The following is a 17,848-nucleotide window of genomic DNA, read 5'->3' on the forward strand; positions in this document are numbered from 1 at the left end:
ACCCCCCTCCTCCACAAGCATCAATCCATGGCTTGCTCGAAACAACGAGTGCCTCCAACATTCAACGGGTCCCAGGGGGAGTTTTGTTTGCAATTAATTTGATTTAGTTTGCATAAAGCATGGGACTGGGCATCCCGGTGACCAGCCATTTTCTCGTGAGTGAGGAGCGGAGTCCACTCGTCTTGAGAATAACCCGCCTAACACGGAAGATAAGGGCAGCCCTAGTTGATATATGAGCTATTCGAGCATGCAAAACAGAATGATTATTTGAAGGTTTAGAGTTTGGCACATACAAATTTACTTGGAACGACAGGTAGATACCACATATAGGAAGGTATAGTGGACTCATATGGAATAACTTTGGGGTTTAAGGGATTGGATGCACAAGCAGTATTCCCGCTTAGTACAAGTGAAGGCTAGCAAAAGACTGGGAAGCGACCAACTAGAGAGCGACAACAGTCATGAACATGCATTAAAATTAATAACATTGAATACAAGCATGAGTAGGATATAATCCACCATGAACATAAATATCGTGAAGGCTATGTTGATTTGTTTCAACTACATGCGTGAACATGTGCCAAGTCAAGTCACTTAAATCATTCAAAGGAGGATACCACCCCATCATACCACATACAACCATTTTAATATCATGTTGGCATGCAAGGTAAACCATTATAACTCATAGCTAATCAAGCATGGCACGAACAACTATGATCTCTAATTGTCATTGCAAACATGTTTATTCATAATAAGCTGAATCAAGAATGATGAACTCATCATATTTACAAAAACAAGAGAGGTCGAGTTCATACTAGCTTTTCAATCTCAGTCAGTCCATCATATATCATCATAATTGCCTTTCACTTGCACGACCGAACGATGTGAATAATAATAAGAGTGCACGTGCATTGGACTAAGCTGGAATCTGCAAGCATTCAATAATAGGAGAAGACAAGGCAATATGGGCTCTTGGTTAAGTCTACAATGATGCATATAAGAGCCACTTCAACAATTTAATCATGGTCTTATCCTACTGACCCCCAAAGAAAAGAAAAGAAATAAAAACTATTTACACAGGAAAGCTCCCAACAAGCAAAAGAAGAACGGGAAATATTTTTGGGTTTTCTTTTTTAATTACTACAGCAAAGAAATAAACTACTACTATTTTTTTGGGTTTTTCTTAAGGTTTATTAAACACACAAGAAGAAAGCAGGAAAAAGAAAATAAACTAGCTTGGATATTACAGTGAAAGAGTATGAGCACCGACATCTAGCAATGAGTGTGTGCGAACATAAATGTAATGTCGGTGAGAAATACGTACTCCCCCAAGCTTAGGCTTTTGGCCTAAGTTGGTCTATTGCCAGGGATAGCCTGGCTGATACCCGTAGGTGTAGCTGGGGTCGTACCGCGACGAAGAAGACTCTGACTGCCACTGGCTGGCAACCACCTCTGGATCCCAAGAATAAACAAACTATCATGGAGGCTCATCTTGTGGCTCCGGTTCCGGGGCGGGTGCAGGATTCCGATAGGCTTGAACGGCCGCCCACGGAATGGTGTGAGGACCTGCAAACAAGTTAAACAAAGAGGGAGCAGGCAAAGTAATAGTCTCAGGGTGATGTTTATCAAAGTACAATTTATATTTGAGCTCCCCTTCACGACTCTTAACAAGAAAGTCATGCGCTAGCATACTCTTATAATCTAAATAAGCACGGGGCAACGATGTTTCCTCTTTCTCCTCATGCCTAATAGGTATTTCAAAATATTCAGCTAGGCATGAAGCATAAATGCCTCCAAAGATGGGGCCCTTAGTACGGTTCAGACTTAACCGTCTAGCAACAATTCCACTCATACTAACAGAGTTATTGCGGTATAAACCATGGAACAAAATGCTAATATCAGGAACACTAAGGTTTCCACAGTTCCCGCGACCAATCAAGCAACGACTAGCAAATAAGGCAAAGTAGCGTAAAATAGGAAAATGTATGCTAGTAATCCTTGCATCAGAAACCTTCCTGGTTTCTCCCACAGTGATAGTGTTAATAAAAGCTTCTACTTCGTTATGGTGTGGTTCATCCAAGGTGCCCTCAAAGGGTATTTTGCAAACCTCGCAAAATTCAGCTAATGGCATCTCCTTAACAACGTCATATAAATGAAACTCTACTGATGGAGGTGATTTCTTAGGGAAAAAGTAGAAGTTTTGCACAAAAGTATTTGTGAGTAAGAGATACTGATGACGTTGGTCGCAGAGGAAGTCAGTGAGGCCAGCATTCTCAATCAATAAATAGAAATCCTCATAAATCCCGACTCTCCTCAAGAAGTCATCGGAAGGCCATTCACACGGCCGGACCTCCGCGGTGCGAGGCAAATTAAATTTGGGCTTCTGCTCTTCTTCCTTTTGTTTTTCCTTCGAGCTTCGGCTCGACGAGCCCCTCAAAAGTCTCTTCATTATTTTTGAAACAATCTGAAATTTTTAGTAACTTCAAATAAAAGTGAACCAACTTTAATAAAATTGATAGCAACTACTCCCACAAGTGCCTAGAGCATATATCAAGCATTAGAACTACTTGGAACCATATAAATTTGACATGCAAGCTCAAGAACATGGTCACCTAAGCAGCATAAATTTGCAATGAATAAAGCACTAGAACGAAAACTAATTGAACCAATGGAGGAGTCACATACCAAGGAACAATCTCCCCAAGCAGTTTTGCGAGAGGTGCTTTGAGCAAGGAGATCAAAAATCACAGCAACAGGGGCTGGAACTCGTGCTTGAGTTGGTTTTTCGTGTTTGTTTGAAGCAGAGGGAGAAGATGGGTGCAGGGTTAAGTGGAGGAGGGCCACCGTGGGCCCACGAGGCAGGGGGCGCACCTAGGGGGGTAGGGCGCGCCCTCCACCCTCGTGGCCAGGTGGCAGCTCCCCCCGCGGTAATTTTTGCATAGTAAATCCTCAAATATTCCCGAAAAAATCATATTAAATTGGCATGGCATTCTGAGGACTTTTATTTTCGGGATATTTTTATATTGCACGGGTAAATCAGGAAACAGACAAAAAAATACTATTTTACTTTATTTCTACTAAATAACAGAAAATATAAAAAGGGTACAGAAGGTTGTGCTTCTAGGTTCATCCATCTCATGCTCATCAAAAAGAATCCACTAACAAGGTTGATCAAGTCTTGTTAACAAACTCATTCCGATTAACATGGAACTGGAGAAATTTCGAATAACACTATGTTACCTCAATGGGGATATGGACATCCCCAATAATAAGTATATCATATTTCTTCTTGGCAGTAGGGAGAGGAAATTCAAAACCTCCAAATATAATCGATGGAATTTTTCCAATAGAGTTGATACTATAAACTTGAGGTTGTTTTCTCGGAAAGTGTACCGTATGCTCGTTACCATTAACATGAAAAGTGACATTGCCTTTGTTGCAATCAATAACAGCCCCTGTAGTATTAAGAAAAGGTCTTCCAAGAATAATAGACATACTATCATCCTCGGGAATATCAAGAATAACAAAGTCCGTTAAAATAGTAACATTTGCAACCACAACAGGCACATCCTCACAAATACCGACGGGTATAGCAGTTGATTTATCAGCCATTTGCAAAGATATTTCAGTAGGTGTCAACTTATTCAAGTCAAGTCTACTATATAAAAAGAGAGGCATAACACTAACACCGGCTCCAAGATCACATAACGCAGTTTTAACATAATTTCTCTTAATGGAGCATGGTATAGTAGGTACTCCTGGATCTCCAAGTTTTTTTGGTATTCCACCCTTAAAAGTATAATTAGCAAGCATGGTGGAAATTTCAGCTTCCGATATCTTTCTTTTATTTGTAATGATATCCTTCATATACTTAGCATAAGGATTTGTTTTGAGCACATCAGTTAATCGCATACGCAAAAAGATAGGTCTAATCATTTCAGCAAAGCGCTCAAAATCCTCATCATCCTTTTTCTTGGATGGTTTCGGAGGAAAAGGCATGGGTTTCTGAACCCATGGTTCCCTTTCTTTACGATGTTTCCTAGCAACGAAGTCTCTTTTATCATAACGTTGATTCTTTGATTGTGGGTTATCAAGATCAACATCAGGTTCAACTTCTACATCATTATCAGTACTAGGTTGAGCGTCATCATGAACATCATCATTAACATTTTCACTAGGTTCATGTTCATTACTAGATTGTGTTTCAGCATCAGACATAGAGATATCATTTGGATTCTCAGGTGGTTCAGCAATAGGTTCACTAGAAGTTTGCAAAGTCCTATCATTTTTCTTTTTCTTCCTTTTAGAAGAACTAGGTACATCAATATTATTTCTGTGAGAATCTTGCTCGATTCTCTTAGGGTGGCCTTCAGGATACAAAGGTTCCTAAGTCATTCTACCAGTTCTAGTAGCCACTCTAACAACATAATCATTTTTCTTACTATTTATTTCATCAAGTACTTCTTTTTGAGCTTTAAGTACTTGTTCTACTTGAGTGGTAACCATAGAAGCATATTTGCTAACAAGTTTAAGTTCACCTCTAATATTAGCGATATAATCACCCAAGCGTTTAATCATATAAGCATCTTGTTTTAATTGTCTACCAAAATAAGCATTAAAGTCATCTTGCTTAAACATAAAGTTATCAAACTCATCCAAGCACTGACTAGAAATTTTAGTAGGAGGGACTTCAGCTTTATCATATCTATAGAGAGAATTTACCTTTACTACCTCTGTCGGGATATCGAGATCAGGAGGTTCTTCAGTGAATAAAGGATTGAGATCATATACTTCTTCAACAGGCGGTAAATTAAGACCATGTATTTCTTCAATAGGAGGTAAATTCTTAACATCTTGAGCTTTAATACCTTTTTCTTTCATAGATTTCTTTGCCTCTTGCATATCTTCGGGACTGAGAAATAGAACACCTCTCTTCTTCGGAGTTGGTTTAGGAATAGGCTCAATAATTGGCTCTGGAGCTGGTTTAGGAGGTGTCCAATTATTTTCATTTGTCAACATATTATTCAATAGAATTTCAGCTTCATCCGGTGTTCTTTCGTTGAAAAGAGAACCAGCACAACTATCCAGGTAATCTCTGGAAGCATCGGTTAGTCCATTATAAAAGGTATCAAGTATTTCAGGTTTCTTAAGAGGATGATCAGGCAAAGCATTAAGTAACTTGAGAAGCCTCCCCCAAGCTTGTGGGAGACTTTCTTCTTTAATTTGCACGAAGTTGTATATTTCCCTCAAAGCAGCTTGTTTCTTATGAGCAGGGAAATATTTAGCAGACAAGTAATAAATCATATCCTGGGGACTATGCACACAACTAGGATCAAGAGAATTAAACCATATCTTAGCATTACCCTTTAATGAGAACGGAAATATTTTGAGTATATAAAAGTAACGCGATCTCATTATTAGTGAACAGGGCAGCTATATCATTTAACTTAGTAAGATGTGCCACAACAGTTTCAGATTCATAGCCATAAAAAGGATCAGATTCAACCAAAGTAATTATATCTGGATCAACAGAAAATTCATAATAATCCTTATCAGGAACACAGATAGGTGAAGTAGCAAAAGCAGGGTCGGGTTTCATTCTATCTCTAAGAGATTCTTTACTCCATTTAACTAGCAGCCTCTTAAGTTCATATCTATCTTTACAAGCAAAAATAGCTGCAGAAGATTCCGCATCAAAAAGGTAACCCTCAGGAATAGCAGACATATCTTCATCATCACTTTCATCAATATTATCAGTTTCAATAATTTCTCTCTCTCTAGACCTAGAAATTTGTTCATCAAGAAATTCACCAAGGGGAACAGTAGTATCAAGCATAGAAGTAGTTTCATCATAAGTATCATGCATAGTAGAAGTGGCATCATCAATAACATGCGACATATTAGAACGAATAGCAGGAGGAGGTTTAGGTGTCGCTAGCTTACTCATAACAGAAGGCGAATCAAGTGCAGAGTTAGATGGCAGTTCCTTACCTCCCCTCGTAGTTGAGGGATAAATTGTTGTCTTAGCATCTTTCAAGTTCTTCATAGTGTCCAGCAGATATAAATCCCAAGTGACTCAAAGAATAGAGCTATGCTCCCCGGCAACGGCGCCAGAAAAAGGTCTTGATAACCCACAAGTATAGGGGATCGCAACAGTTTTCGAGGATAGAGTATTCAACCCAAATTTATTGATTCGACACAAGGGGAGCCAAAGAATATTCTCAAGTATTAGCAGCTGAGTTGTCAATTCAACCACACCTGGAAACTTAGTATCTGCAGCAAAGTGTTTAGTAGCAAAGTAATATGACAGTGGTGGTAACGGTAACAAAAGTAAAGACAACAAAAGTAAATATTTTTGGTATTTTGTAGTGATTGTAACAGTGGAAACGGAAAAGTAAATAAGCGAAGACCAGTATATGGAAAACTCGTAGGCACCGGATCAGTGATGGATAATTATGCCGGATGCGGTTCATCATGTAACAGTCATAACATAGGGTGACACAGAACTAGCTCCAATTCATCAATGTAATGTAGGCATGTATTCCGAATATAGTCATACGTGCTTATGGAAAAGAACTTGCATGACATCTTTTGTCCTACCCTCCCGTGGCAGCGGGGTCCTATTGAAAGTAAGGGATATTAAGGCTTCCTTTTAATAGAGAACCGGAACAAAGCATTAGCACATAGTGAATACATGAACTCCTCAAACTATGGTCATCACCGGGAGTGGTCCCGATTATTGTCACTTCGGGATTGCCGGATCATAATACATAGTAGGTGACTACAGACTTGCAAGATAGGATCAAGAACTCACATATATTCATGAAAACATAATAGGTTCAGATCTGAAATCATGGCACTCGGGCCCTAGTGACAAGCATTAAGCATAGCAAAGTCATAGCAACATCAATCTCAGAACATAGTGGATACTAGGGATCAAACCCTAACAAAGCTAACTCGATTACATGATAAATCTCATCCAACCCATCACCGTCCAGCAAGCCTACGATGGAGTTACTCACGCACGGCGGTGAGCATCATGAAATTGGTGATGGAGGATGGTTGATGATGACGACGGTGACGAATCCCCCTCTCTAGAGCCCCGAACGGACTCCAGATCAGCCCTCCCGAGAGAGATTAGGGCTTGGCGGCGGCTCCATATCGTAAAACGCGATGATTTCTTCTCTCTAATTTTTTTCTCCCCGAAAGCCAATATATGGAGTTGGAGTTGGCGTCGGAGGGTGTCCAGGGGGCCCACGAGGTAGGGGGGGCGCGCCCGGGGGGGGCACCCTCGTGGACAGGGTGTGGGCCCTCTTCATCTTTGGCGAGGATTTTTTATTATTTATTCTAAGATATTCTTTGGAGTTTCAGGTCATTCCGAGAACTTTTGTTTTCTGCACAAAAAATAACATCATGGCAATTCTGCTAAAAACAGCGTCAGTCCGGGTTAGTTCCATTCAGATCATACAAGTTAGAGTCCAAAACAAGGGAAAAAGTGTTTGGAAAAGTAGATGCGATAGAGACGTATCAATCACCTGCGGACGCGGGCATCTCCTCTTCAAGGCGGCCCATCAACATACCTACAGACAAAAACTTTTTCAATATGCTTCCTCGCCGAGCTGTACTACAGTTCGTCTAGACACTCACCATAAATACCGTGACAAAGCCTTCTGTTCTCCTTTACGGAGTCCGCCAGCTGAGCACGAACATCTTTTAATTCGACGCCTAGCCGGACATTGGCATCTTGAAGATTATTCTTCTCCTGCCTAACTTGCGTAAGAACACGCTCGCCAACTTTTAGCTGCCTTTGGAGATGTGAGTCGTTACCTCTTACGACCTTCGGATTCACCCCGGGATTGTCTGCAGGATTTTCTGTTAGACTTATCATACAAGCCACTTACTAACTGGTACATTTCCGTACAATTGAGACAAATGTTACCAGATGAGGCCTTCTGGGATTCCTCTAACTTGGCAACCGTGGCCCTCAGCTGGGTCTTGCACTCCTCCAGCTCTCGAGACAATTGGGCATTCTTATCTACAAGGATCTGTGCATAAATTGATCCTTAAAACAGTTGTTCCAACCGCTTCAAGTCTCAGGGGCTACTGCTATACATGCTCATCAAATTTTCTTACCCGTATATCTTTGGCATACTGGTCCGTCGCTCAGGCAAGCCCGCCTTGAGCAGCTCGGATGTATGCCTATCCCGAATTGAAATCATTAAATGCCTCTTCGAAAAAGATGTTGTTGCAAAGTACGGCCTGTCGGCGCCGGTGATTCATGGCGCTCTCTACTTCGGAATTTGTGGCGGAGAGCATATCCGCATCCTCTGCCGGAGGACAATTCGGCATCGGCCCCGTGTCCGCCTCCTCTCTCGAAGCCGGTTTTGGAATCCGGATGGTGGAGGCGTGATTGGCAGGATCTCCAGATATAGTACGGCTACTCCTCTTTCTGCCAGGACATGAAGGACTCTGTTACATTTCAAGCACAATAATCACGGAGCAGGTTTTTACCATACCTCTATAGCGGCGTTTTGGCCTTAACTGCCTTCCTCTTAAGCCTGCCCGATCCAGACGCCCTTTGCCGACGAGCCCCCAGGGGCTCGGCGCCGCGTTCTGACGATCTTCTCTACAAGAACACGATATTTCAGGCACGGCATCAGAAAGGAGTCCTCTTCGGAGGATAGGGTTTTGGCTTTGCTTACACGCGATGAAGGCAGCAGTCCGGGATAGTCAGCGACAGTAGCCACCGAGGCACCATCACAGCTGGCCTGATAAAATGTACTGTTGACAAGCTCCACAGTAATATCCGGATCTTCTTCAAGACCGGCATCAAAGACCCTTCCGAGGTCCTCTGGCTGCGGGGAGGGGCTGTTGAACCCTTCTACGGCCCTCCTTAGTTCCTGCTCGGAAATATTAAGGTAAATAATCATGACAAAGGACGCCAGAAGGAATGAAGCGGGGGGAAAGAGTGGCGACTTACCCAGCTTGGGGGGTTGTACATCGAAAACCCATCCCACGGTTGTATGTGAAGGAATTCTTCTTCTTCTCCTTTATACAAATGGGACAATATCCTCGCCAGAGCAGTGGCGGAGTCCGGACCTTTACAGCCACAGCGGGTGGCATCATCTTCCCCGTTGTAATGCCACATGGGCTTCCCCCGATATTGAAGTGGATGCACTCCCCGCATTATGCATATCGCCATAACCTCGACTATTGTCAGCCCTGATTTGGCCAGTATCTTTATCCTGCTCATCAGGAAGTGTATTTCTCTGGTATCCTTCTCTTGAGGGCCCTGAGGGCACCAACTTCGACGTGCCTTCGGCGGGGCATTATTGAACTCCGTGAGACCAGTCCGTACTGGATCCGGAAGGGAAACGTCATCAACATAAAACCACTCCGAGGGCCAGTTCTCAGGTGCCTTCTTGGGACTACCGGACAGGTATCCAGTCTCGGCGACGTGCCATACTTCGGCTCCGCCCACTTGACATATGGATTCCTCCTGGTTGCGAGGGACGAGGCAGAACAACTTCTTCCATAACCCAAAGTGAGCTTCGCAGCCCAGAAATAATTCGCAAAGGGCAACGTATCCTGCTATATGCAGCACAGAGGCGGGGGTGAAGTTGTGCAACTGGAGGCCGCAGAAATCCAAGAGCCCGCGAAGGAATGGGTGGATTGGAAACCCTACGCCCCTTAGCAGATGCGGGATGAGGCATATTCGCTCCTCTGGGGATGGATTAGGAGATCTCTCCGCTTGCTCCCCGCCATTGTAGGTGGCTAGTCCGGCTCGGACGGGGACCATGAACGCCGATGGAAGAAACCTTTGGTTCTGTAACTCTATTAAACGGCTTTGAGGAACGGAACACTCTTCCCAGTCACCTGGCTTGAAGCGAAGGGAACGAGAAGAAGAACCGCGGCGGCCGGCCATGTTGGAATGGTTTTTTCCGGAGCGCAAGCCAGACACTGTTCGTTGCAACAGGTACTTTGGAGTATTCGGAGATGAAACCTGCCTTGCAATGCCAAAGACAGAGCTGCGCGCCGGACTCATCGTCATTGAAGCCTGGTTCAAGGGCTACTAAGGGAGTCCTGGATTAGGGGGTATCCGGACAGCCGGACTATATACTTTGGCCGGACTGTTGGACCGTGAAGATACAAGACTCAAGACTTCGTCCCGTGTCTGGATGGGACTCTCCTTTGCGTGGAAGACAAGCTTGGCGATCCGGATATTATATTTCCTTCTTTGTAACCGACTCCATGTAAACCCTAGCCCTCTCCGGTGTCTATATAAACCGGAGGGTTTACCTTAGAGACAGAATCATAATCATCGTAGGCTAGCTTCTAGGGTTTAGCCTCTATGATCTCGTGGTAGATCAACTCTTCCGGTGTCTAAGGAAGTAGGGTTTTACCTCCATCGAGAGGGCCCGAACCTGGGTAAAACATCGTGTCCCTTGCCTCCTGTTACCATCAGCCTTAGACACACAGATCGGGACCCCCTACCCGAGATCCGCCGGTTTTGACACCGACAGCGGCGACAACTACAGCGCCTTCAGCGCGTTCTTCGACCTATAGGAAGGGCGGCGGAAGGCGGCGCAATATTTTTTTAATTATGTTTTTAGTTTTGAATTGTGTTTTAAAGTTTTTATGTACAAAAATCAATGAAATCGCCTCATATGTGTCGAATTTGGCTGAGTTTTGTTGTGTTTGGCCGATTTTGGGCGAGTTTATTTTTCAAAAAGACGACGTCTGGGTTGGGCTTGGGGCAGCGGTTGGAAAACCGACCGCCCCCACGCCTAAACTATCGCCGGCGCGCCCCCAGGCGGTGATATTTCAGGCCCCTGGGGGGTCGAACGGCCGGAGATGCTCTAAGATCTATGGAGATAGATCCAAGCTCCTAATAGGGCTAAGCTAGAGTACACATATACACAAAGTGCTGAAAGAGGTTCGGTATGGAAATGCCAAGAAGGGTTCTTGACGATGTTGCATGGGAAAATTTTGAGCAAGACTCAATGTCCTTTGACACCTGATGAGTTAGAATGCATGATTAAGATTCCATATGCATTCACGATTGTATCAAGCATGTACGCCATGATATGTAGAAGAGCAGATGTGTCATATGTTCCAAGTGTTACGGGAAGATACTAAAGTGATCCAAGTCATGGTCACTGGACAATAGTAAAAGATATTCTTAAGTACTTAAAAAGGAGTAAGGGCATGTTCCTTGTACACAATGGCGACGATCGAATAGCTCATTGTAAGGGGTTACACCAATGTTAGCTTTGTTAAAGATCTGGAGATTTTCAATCTCAATCAAGCTTTGTGTATACACTCAACGGTGGTGTGGTTAGCTAGACGAGATCCAAGCAGGACACTATGGCAGTTTATAAAATGGAGTCCGAGTATATCGCTGCTTCAGAAGTGGCAAGGCCGGATTTTGGATAAAGAAGTTTGTCCCCAAGCTTGGTGTGGTTCCAAGCGCATTGGATCCTACGAAACTCTATTGTGATAATAGTGAAGTGATGCCATAGCTCAGGTCAAGGAGCCAAGGTCCCGCCAGAAATCCAAACATATACAAAGCTGATTTCACATCATCCAAAAATTAGTGGAGCGTGGAGACATAAATAAATAATACATACACAGAGACCTGAATGTGTCAGATTCGTTGATGAAGCCTCTGCCACAAGCAAAGCATGAACAACCCGAATGCCATAGTTGTTAGCATTGACTAGAGTATTGACTCCAGTGTAAGTCGCAGACTCTTCGAAATATGCCCTAAAGGCAACAATAAAGTTGTTGTTGTTCCATTTCCATGTTCATGATTAAGTTTATTTTCTATGCTAGAATTGTGTTGGTTCCTGAATATGAGATTCAGAGGAAAACATAATTGCATGTGTGGAATAATAAACACCAACCGTATCTCTAGTTAGTCCTCTAGACTAGCTCATGTATTGTTGATGGTCTTGTTTTCCTGATCATGGACATTGTTAATGTAACTATGATGTCTACAATAATTAGAACACATTGTTAGGGTAACAATGATGTTGGATAGACCCACTTATGAAATATTACAAGATCACACCGTCAAAATGTTGTCAGTGTTTTCTCATAATGTGTTCACATTTACTTGTGTCCCTAGACCATGAGCCATGAGAATATCATAGACCCATATACCAGATGGTTGATTTTGGATCATCAAACGTTACTCCATAACCGGGTAATTATAAAGGTGACTTTCAGATAAGTTATGAAATATGTTGTGGTGCTAGATATGTCAAGAATTGGATTTACCCTTTCGCGATAGAGAGATACACTATGGGCCCACTCGGTTCACGGTATCCAGCATTGTCTGGCCAGGTATTGTGGCTATGGAGTTAATTAGGCTATACCTGTATACGAAAATGATAAAAAAATTACAAACCGGAAACAAGGATGACTAGGTATGGTGATCAAGGAGTTGATCACATGGATAACTTCTAAGTCTCGCCTCATGTTGTTAATGTACCGCGAGGCAAAGGGGCCTGAATGTGGTAGTGTAAGGTCCACTCGATAAAGATCTACGATAATATGTGGGAATCGTTATGGTTGTCCAGATCCCGCTCACATAACATTTCGCGACATTCAGGAATGCTACGATTTACTGGAGACTGAGATAGGAGGGTTTAGAAAGTGCTTCTAAAGATGTTGGAAGCACTCCAGAAGGTCCCGGAGAGTTTCGATGATGTTCGGAAGTGTTTCGAAAGGTATGTGAAGGTTCTATAGGGAAGATTCTAGGACATGATGGAAACTTTCAAAAATGACTGAAAGATTATGGAATGTTCCATAACATTCCGGAAGGATCATACTGGGCCGCCCCACTTGCTTGAGGGACAAGGCAACCCGGTGGGGCCAAGTCAGTCGAACCCCTCTAGGCTTGGAGGGCAAGGCAATCTAGGTGGAGTCCTGGTAGGACCCCTCTGGCGTAGGGAGGGAGGACCCCTCCTTGTTCGGCCGACCCTCCTACCCTGTTCAAAAGAATATTTATGCATGGTCGATAAGTTGCAATTTTGGAATATGAATAAGTTCGTTCAAAATGAAGTTTGAGAATCTGTTGACAATAGTTAGTTTCACAGACAAAATTCACATTTTTTTCAAGTCTATACACAATTAGCTTCCAATTAATATCTTCGTAATTTTTTAAGATGCACACGATTTTTTTGAGCCATGCATACATATTTAGTTCATTTCACTAATGTGTTAGAACCTTTTTAAATATGTCAGATCTTTCTATGTGTCATCTGAAGTAATATGAAAAGTCAAAGCTCTTTAGAATTCGTGTGTTCATCAACAAACATGTTGAGTTAATTGATGTGAACCCTTTGATTTCACAAACAAGACGTTAGTTTGTTTAGGAAAGAGAAATACAGTAATGTGCATTGGTATCTCTTTTTTTGTCACGATCCATACAATCTTTTGGCAAAATAACAATAACAGCAAGCAATCAAAGACTGGGATTCATTACAACTCTTACCTCTCTCTAGAGGTAAGAATGACCATGGTAAACAATAGTTCTTTTTAGTAACTAAATTAGCAATTCTGTAATTAAATTGCCTTCCTGGGAAAAAGTACTTCCCCCTATAATGTAGTGAGGATTACTTGTCGTGGAAGCTGATCTTTACAATCTTTGACCAAGTTATTGGGAAAGATATCATATCGATAATACCAAATATATGTCATATGAAAATATATTCAAGATGAATTCAATGGTATAATTTTGTATTTTATATGTTGCTGATTTTTTCTATAACCTTGGTTTATGTTTACAAGGTGTCTTTTTTTGCGGAAAGGCCAAATGCCATATAGTATTAGATAAAACCAACCCTATAAGAACTTGCTTAAAAAGATTAACAAATTATTAGCAAGTCCTTGGAGAAATAAACACTTCCTTTCTTCTGCATCTACCGCCATCGTTATTGCCTCTGGGCCGCCGTCTCAGCGGAGCAACCTTGTTGAAACCCAGTAGTTTGAAAAGGCAGTGTACTGTGTCGCGGTGAGCCGTGCAAAAACTTTGCATTTGTCTCAACAAGAACCTGTTATCATTCCAGCATATGTTAGCCACAGCGAGGCGTGCAAAAACTTTGCATTTCAGAGGTAAAGATGGGGTTACCTAATAGGCATACAGATCCAGCGTGAAAGAATTCTCATGCTAAAAATGATATCCAATCAGACCTGGTGCACACTTTGAACATTGAGAAGCAGGCAAGCAGCAACCACCATGCACTTGCCTTGTGTATCTCCACATGCTTTCTACATGGCAAGCTTGCTTGCCCCATCAGTCACTAATTCCCCTGTCCCCTTTCGGTCATGTGTTGTATATCTGCATAATATGTGCCCAGTTTGTTACATACAACCTCTGCGTTTTCCACAAGAAGAGAGCCTTGTGGCTCCAAATGGTAACAGCTGAGCCACTAATCTACACTCTTAAATAATTAGTTGGGATCGACTCAGATCACTGCCCTGTCATCTTTTCCATTTCCATGAGTGGATGCTCAGATCACCCCACACCAAGTGTCCTCCGCTCTGCTCTGCTCGCACGACTCACCCAGCATTTTCCATCCGCTTTCTTCTAGCCCCATTGGCGCATCGCATGCATCACTGATTAGGTGATGGTGCACTAGCTAGCTGCGTGCCTGGGATTATCCGTGTCACTCCGGGGTGCACACAGACACAGGAGCAAGGGCATATGCTCTTACTAGGTTGTTGCGCTGGCGCCTTTGGCAATGTATATATAGGGCTGCACAGCTCTCTGCTGCTAATACCTTCAGAGAGCTAGCCGCAGAAATATACGTAGTAGCAAAATCAGGATGGGTGGTGCGGGCGGCGCCAAGGCTTACGGCGCGGTGGTTCTGATCAGGGTCATGTACTCCGGCATGCATATCATGAGCAAGATAGCGCTGGATCAAGGCATGAACCCCTTCGTCTTCGTCTTCTACCGGCATACCACCGCCGCCCTGGTGCTCATCCCCATTGCTTTTGCTCTGGAGAGGTGAGATTGTTGTTTGACACCGCGCGCCTTGATCCATGTCCGTCTGCTTGCATGCCCGACTCGCTGTTTCATAACCTACTATACTTAGTATACCATGATTCTCTTGTTGCGCAGGCAAAAGACTAAACCTGTGACGTTGAGGATTGCAGGGAAGATGTTCGTACACGCCTTATATGGGTATGTTATAAGTTGTTCTAGCGTGAGTTCTAAGTATTGTGGCAGGCACATAGTTCATGCAGGAAGTGTTGTTTTGTTTCCGGAGAAAGCTTTTTTTTTTTTTTGCGGGGGGTTTCCAGAGAAAGCTAATGCATGCAGGCTGTGTGGCCTAGTTGGCCAATAGTCCTGTGTGGAGAATAATCAAGCTTTGTGTACCTTTCAGTATAAATATGGGCACACACTTCCCAATCAAGTGTCCGATCGTGTGCTTTGAGATCTTCCAGTGTGCATGTATAGCACTGGATATCCAGAATTTGTGCATCTTGCTTATGCTCTCCCTGAAGCCGCTCAAATAAACTTACAACTTTCGGATTCTAAACATTTCAGCTCCATCAGTCCTAGTCTAACCTGCTTAACTTTTTCTTGTTCGATCCCAGGGTAACAGCATGTGGCGTCTTATTTAACCTTGGTCTCAACTATGCATCCGCGACATCATCTTCGGCGTTGTACAACGTTCAACCGGTGGTTACCTTCATTCTGGCGGTCATAATTGGGTAATTAATTCAAGTGTTGTTTCTGTTCTGACCTCTGCTCGATACTTGTCCTGTAACTAAGCATTCATGTTTTTTTTGGCATCAAAATAAACTAGTAGTACATGCATTCTCTGCTGGCTTACCAAATCAAAAACCGAACGATCTACACGTAACAGAGTTCAGAACATGCACTTACTAAACAAGTCTGGACGGAAAAGCTACAATGTCGGTCGGTTCCTTTCCTTCCCCTAAAGAACAAATTCCCTGTGATGTCACAGGATGGAGTCTATGAAACTGAAGAAGCTCCATGGCAACCTAAAAGTGGCAGGCATTCTCTGCTGCGTCGCCGGCGTCACGGTGCTGGCCTTCTACGAGGGGCCAATGTCCAGATCTTTCAACCATCACCGGCTCTTCCAGCACGGCAGCAGCAGCAGCAGCTCCTCCGGAGCAGGCACCTACTCCAAGAACCAGTGGGTATTTGGGATTTTCCTCATGACACTCTCCAACATTCTAGCAGGCTTGTGGACTGTGCTTCAGGTGAATATACATACACTCAAAATTCAGATTTCATTTTTCAGAGCTTCAGACCCTGACGTGTAGGGAATAACTGCAACTTGTTGATGGTTTCTGCGCAGGGGCCACTGATAGAGGACACTTCCAAGCTTATGAATACCACGCTGCAGATCTCATGCGCGTCCGTCCAGGCCTTCGTGGTGGCTGTCGCCGCAGAGAGGGATTTCTCCAAGTGGAAGATCGGCTGGAATATTAGCCTCGCCGCTATCATCTACAGTGTACGTGTAATTGAGCCTCAGAAACAATGTTCATTTGGATATTAGTTACTGAAAGTTGATTTGCTTCTCCATGGGACACAAACATGCAGGGCGTGATCGTCACCGCGCTTTCGTACTACATGCAAATGTGGACGATCGCCAAGAGGGGGCCGGTGTTCCTCGCCATGTCCATGCCTCTCACTCTGATCTTCACAATCATCATATCGTCGTTCGTTTTAGGAGAGGCAGTTAGCCTAGGAAGGTACGTGCGCAATATAAAATGTGCAATTAAGCTCTAGTCTACAACTATATACAGTATAAGCTTAATCTTTGTGTTATTATTAACTCTCCTGAGCAGTATAATTGCTGGGATACTACTGATCGGAGGCCTGTACAACGTCCTGTGGGGGAAAAGCATGGAGAGAAAAGACGACGACACGAACAAGATGGGTGGCGGTAAACCTGGCCAGGAGGTGCAAGACAAGGAGCAGGCCCGAGTGCCGGATGATGCGGCGGCAAAGGTCTGAGCCAAGCAAGCAGTGATCGGCGATGGGACAGAAAAGATTGTGTCAGGGCATACTACTGGTTCCGGACCGTGTTGGAAAGCAACGCATGCATGCACCGTGAACTGGCGGCAGGCCAGGACGATAAGATGGGCAGTGCGCCATTGCTGTACCCACTGTCTGCCTCATGGTTTCCTTTCAAGTCTCCCGTCGATGTTGTATGTACCGAATTAATAAAACAAGTTTCAGATGCTTTCAGTGAGCTCCTATGTGGGTGGCTTCAGCACGCACTATTTTACGGACATCAGATCAGGTGCCGTTGCTTTTTGGGTCACTGCTGTGTGTTTGCCACCATGTATGTCCATGATGGCCAAAGTCCTGACGGCGAAATATATTACGTACTAGTACAGTGGCTACTGATGACTGGTTAGGAATAGGATTGACAATATCTTGCGTAAACAAACAAGTAGCAAGTCAGCTCCAGATCAGTGCAAGTAAGTGGAGCACATAGGAGGAGTAATATGTATTTGCAGAAAGAAAGAATTAAGAAGCTCTCACATGCCAGTACGGATGTACGGCGACCACATTGTCGTGGTTTCACGAATCACGATGAGCCCTGCCGTGGAACAACTCGCCCACTGTTGATTGATTGAATATTAATCGGATCCTGAGTTGGAATTAGGAACTGCATCTCAGTGGAATGTTTCCCATGCCGTGTAGAAACTGGACTCGTGCATGTCATGTCAGTCGGTTACACGTCGGATCAAAAAGGCCAAGGGCGATCCAGAAGGTCGGCAGCGTTGCGTGAGCCGGTTGGGCGATGCAGTCGCGCGGGGCACGCGAAGCTGCCGCTGCCGCTCAAGATCGCGT

General features: G+C 43.7%; 1 protein-coding gene across 1 annotated transcript; it reads left to right on the top strand.

Annotated features, from left to right (window-relative positions):
- The first annotated feature begins 14,395 nt into the window (after nucleotides 1-14,395).
- On the top strand, nucleotides 14,396-17,236 carry LOC123044650 (WAT1-related protein At5g64700). Its single transcript, XM_044467452.1, has 7 exons — nucleotides 14,396-15,016; nucleotides 15,131-15,193; nucleotides 15,610-15,726; nucleotides 15,984-16,242; nucleotides 16,341-16,496; nucleotides 16,586-16,737; nucleotides 16,834-17,236. The coding sequence occupies exons 1-7, from the start codon at nucleotides 14,835-14,837 to the stop codon at nucleotides 17,000-17,002; spliced, it is 1,098 nt and encodes a 365-aa protein (XP_044323387.1). The 5' UTR covers nucleotides 14,396-14,834; the 3' UTR covers nucleotides 17,003-17,236.
- The last annotated feature ends 612 nt before the right edge of the window (nucleotides 17,237-17,848 follow it).

Source organism: Triticum aestivum, chromosome 2B (assembly GCF_018294505.1).
Source record: "Triticum aestivum cultivar Chinese Spring chromosome 2B, IWGSC CS RefSeq v2.1, whole genome shotgun sequence".
In the NCBI taxonomy this organism is placed as follows: domain Eukaryota; kingdom Viridiplantae; phylum Streptophyta; class Magnoliopsida; order Poales; family Poaceae; genus Triticum; species Triticum aestivum.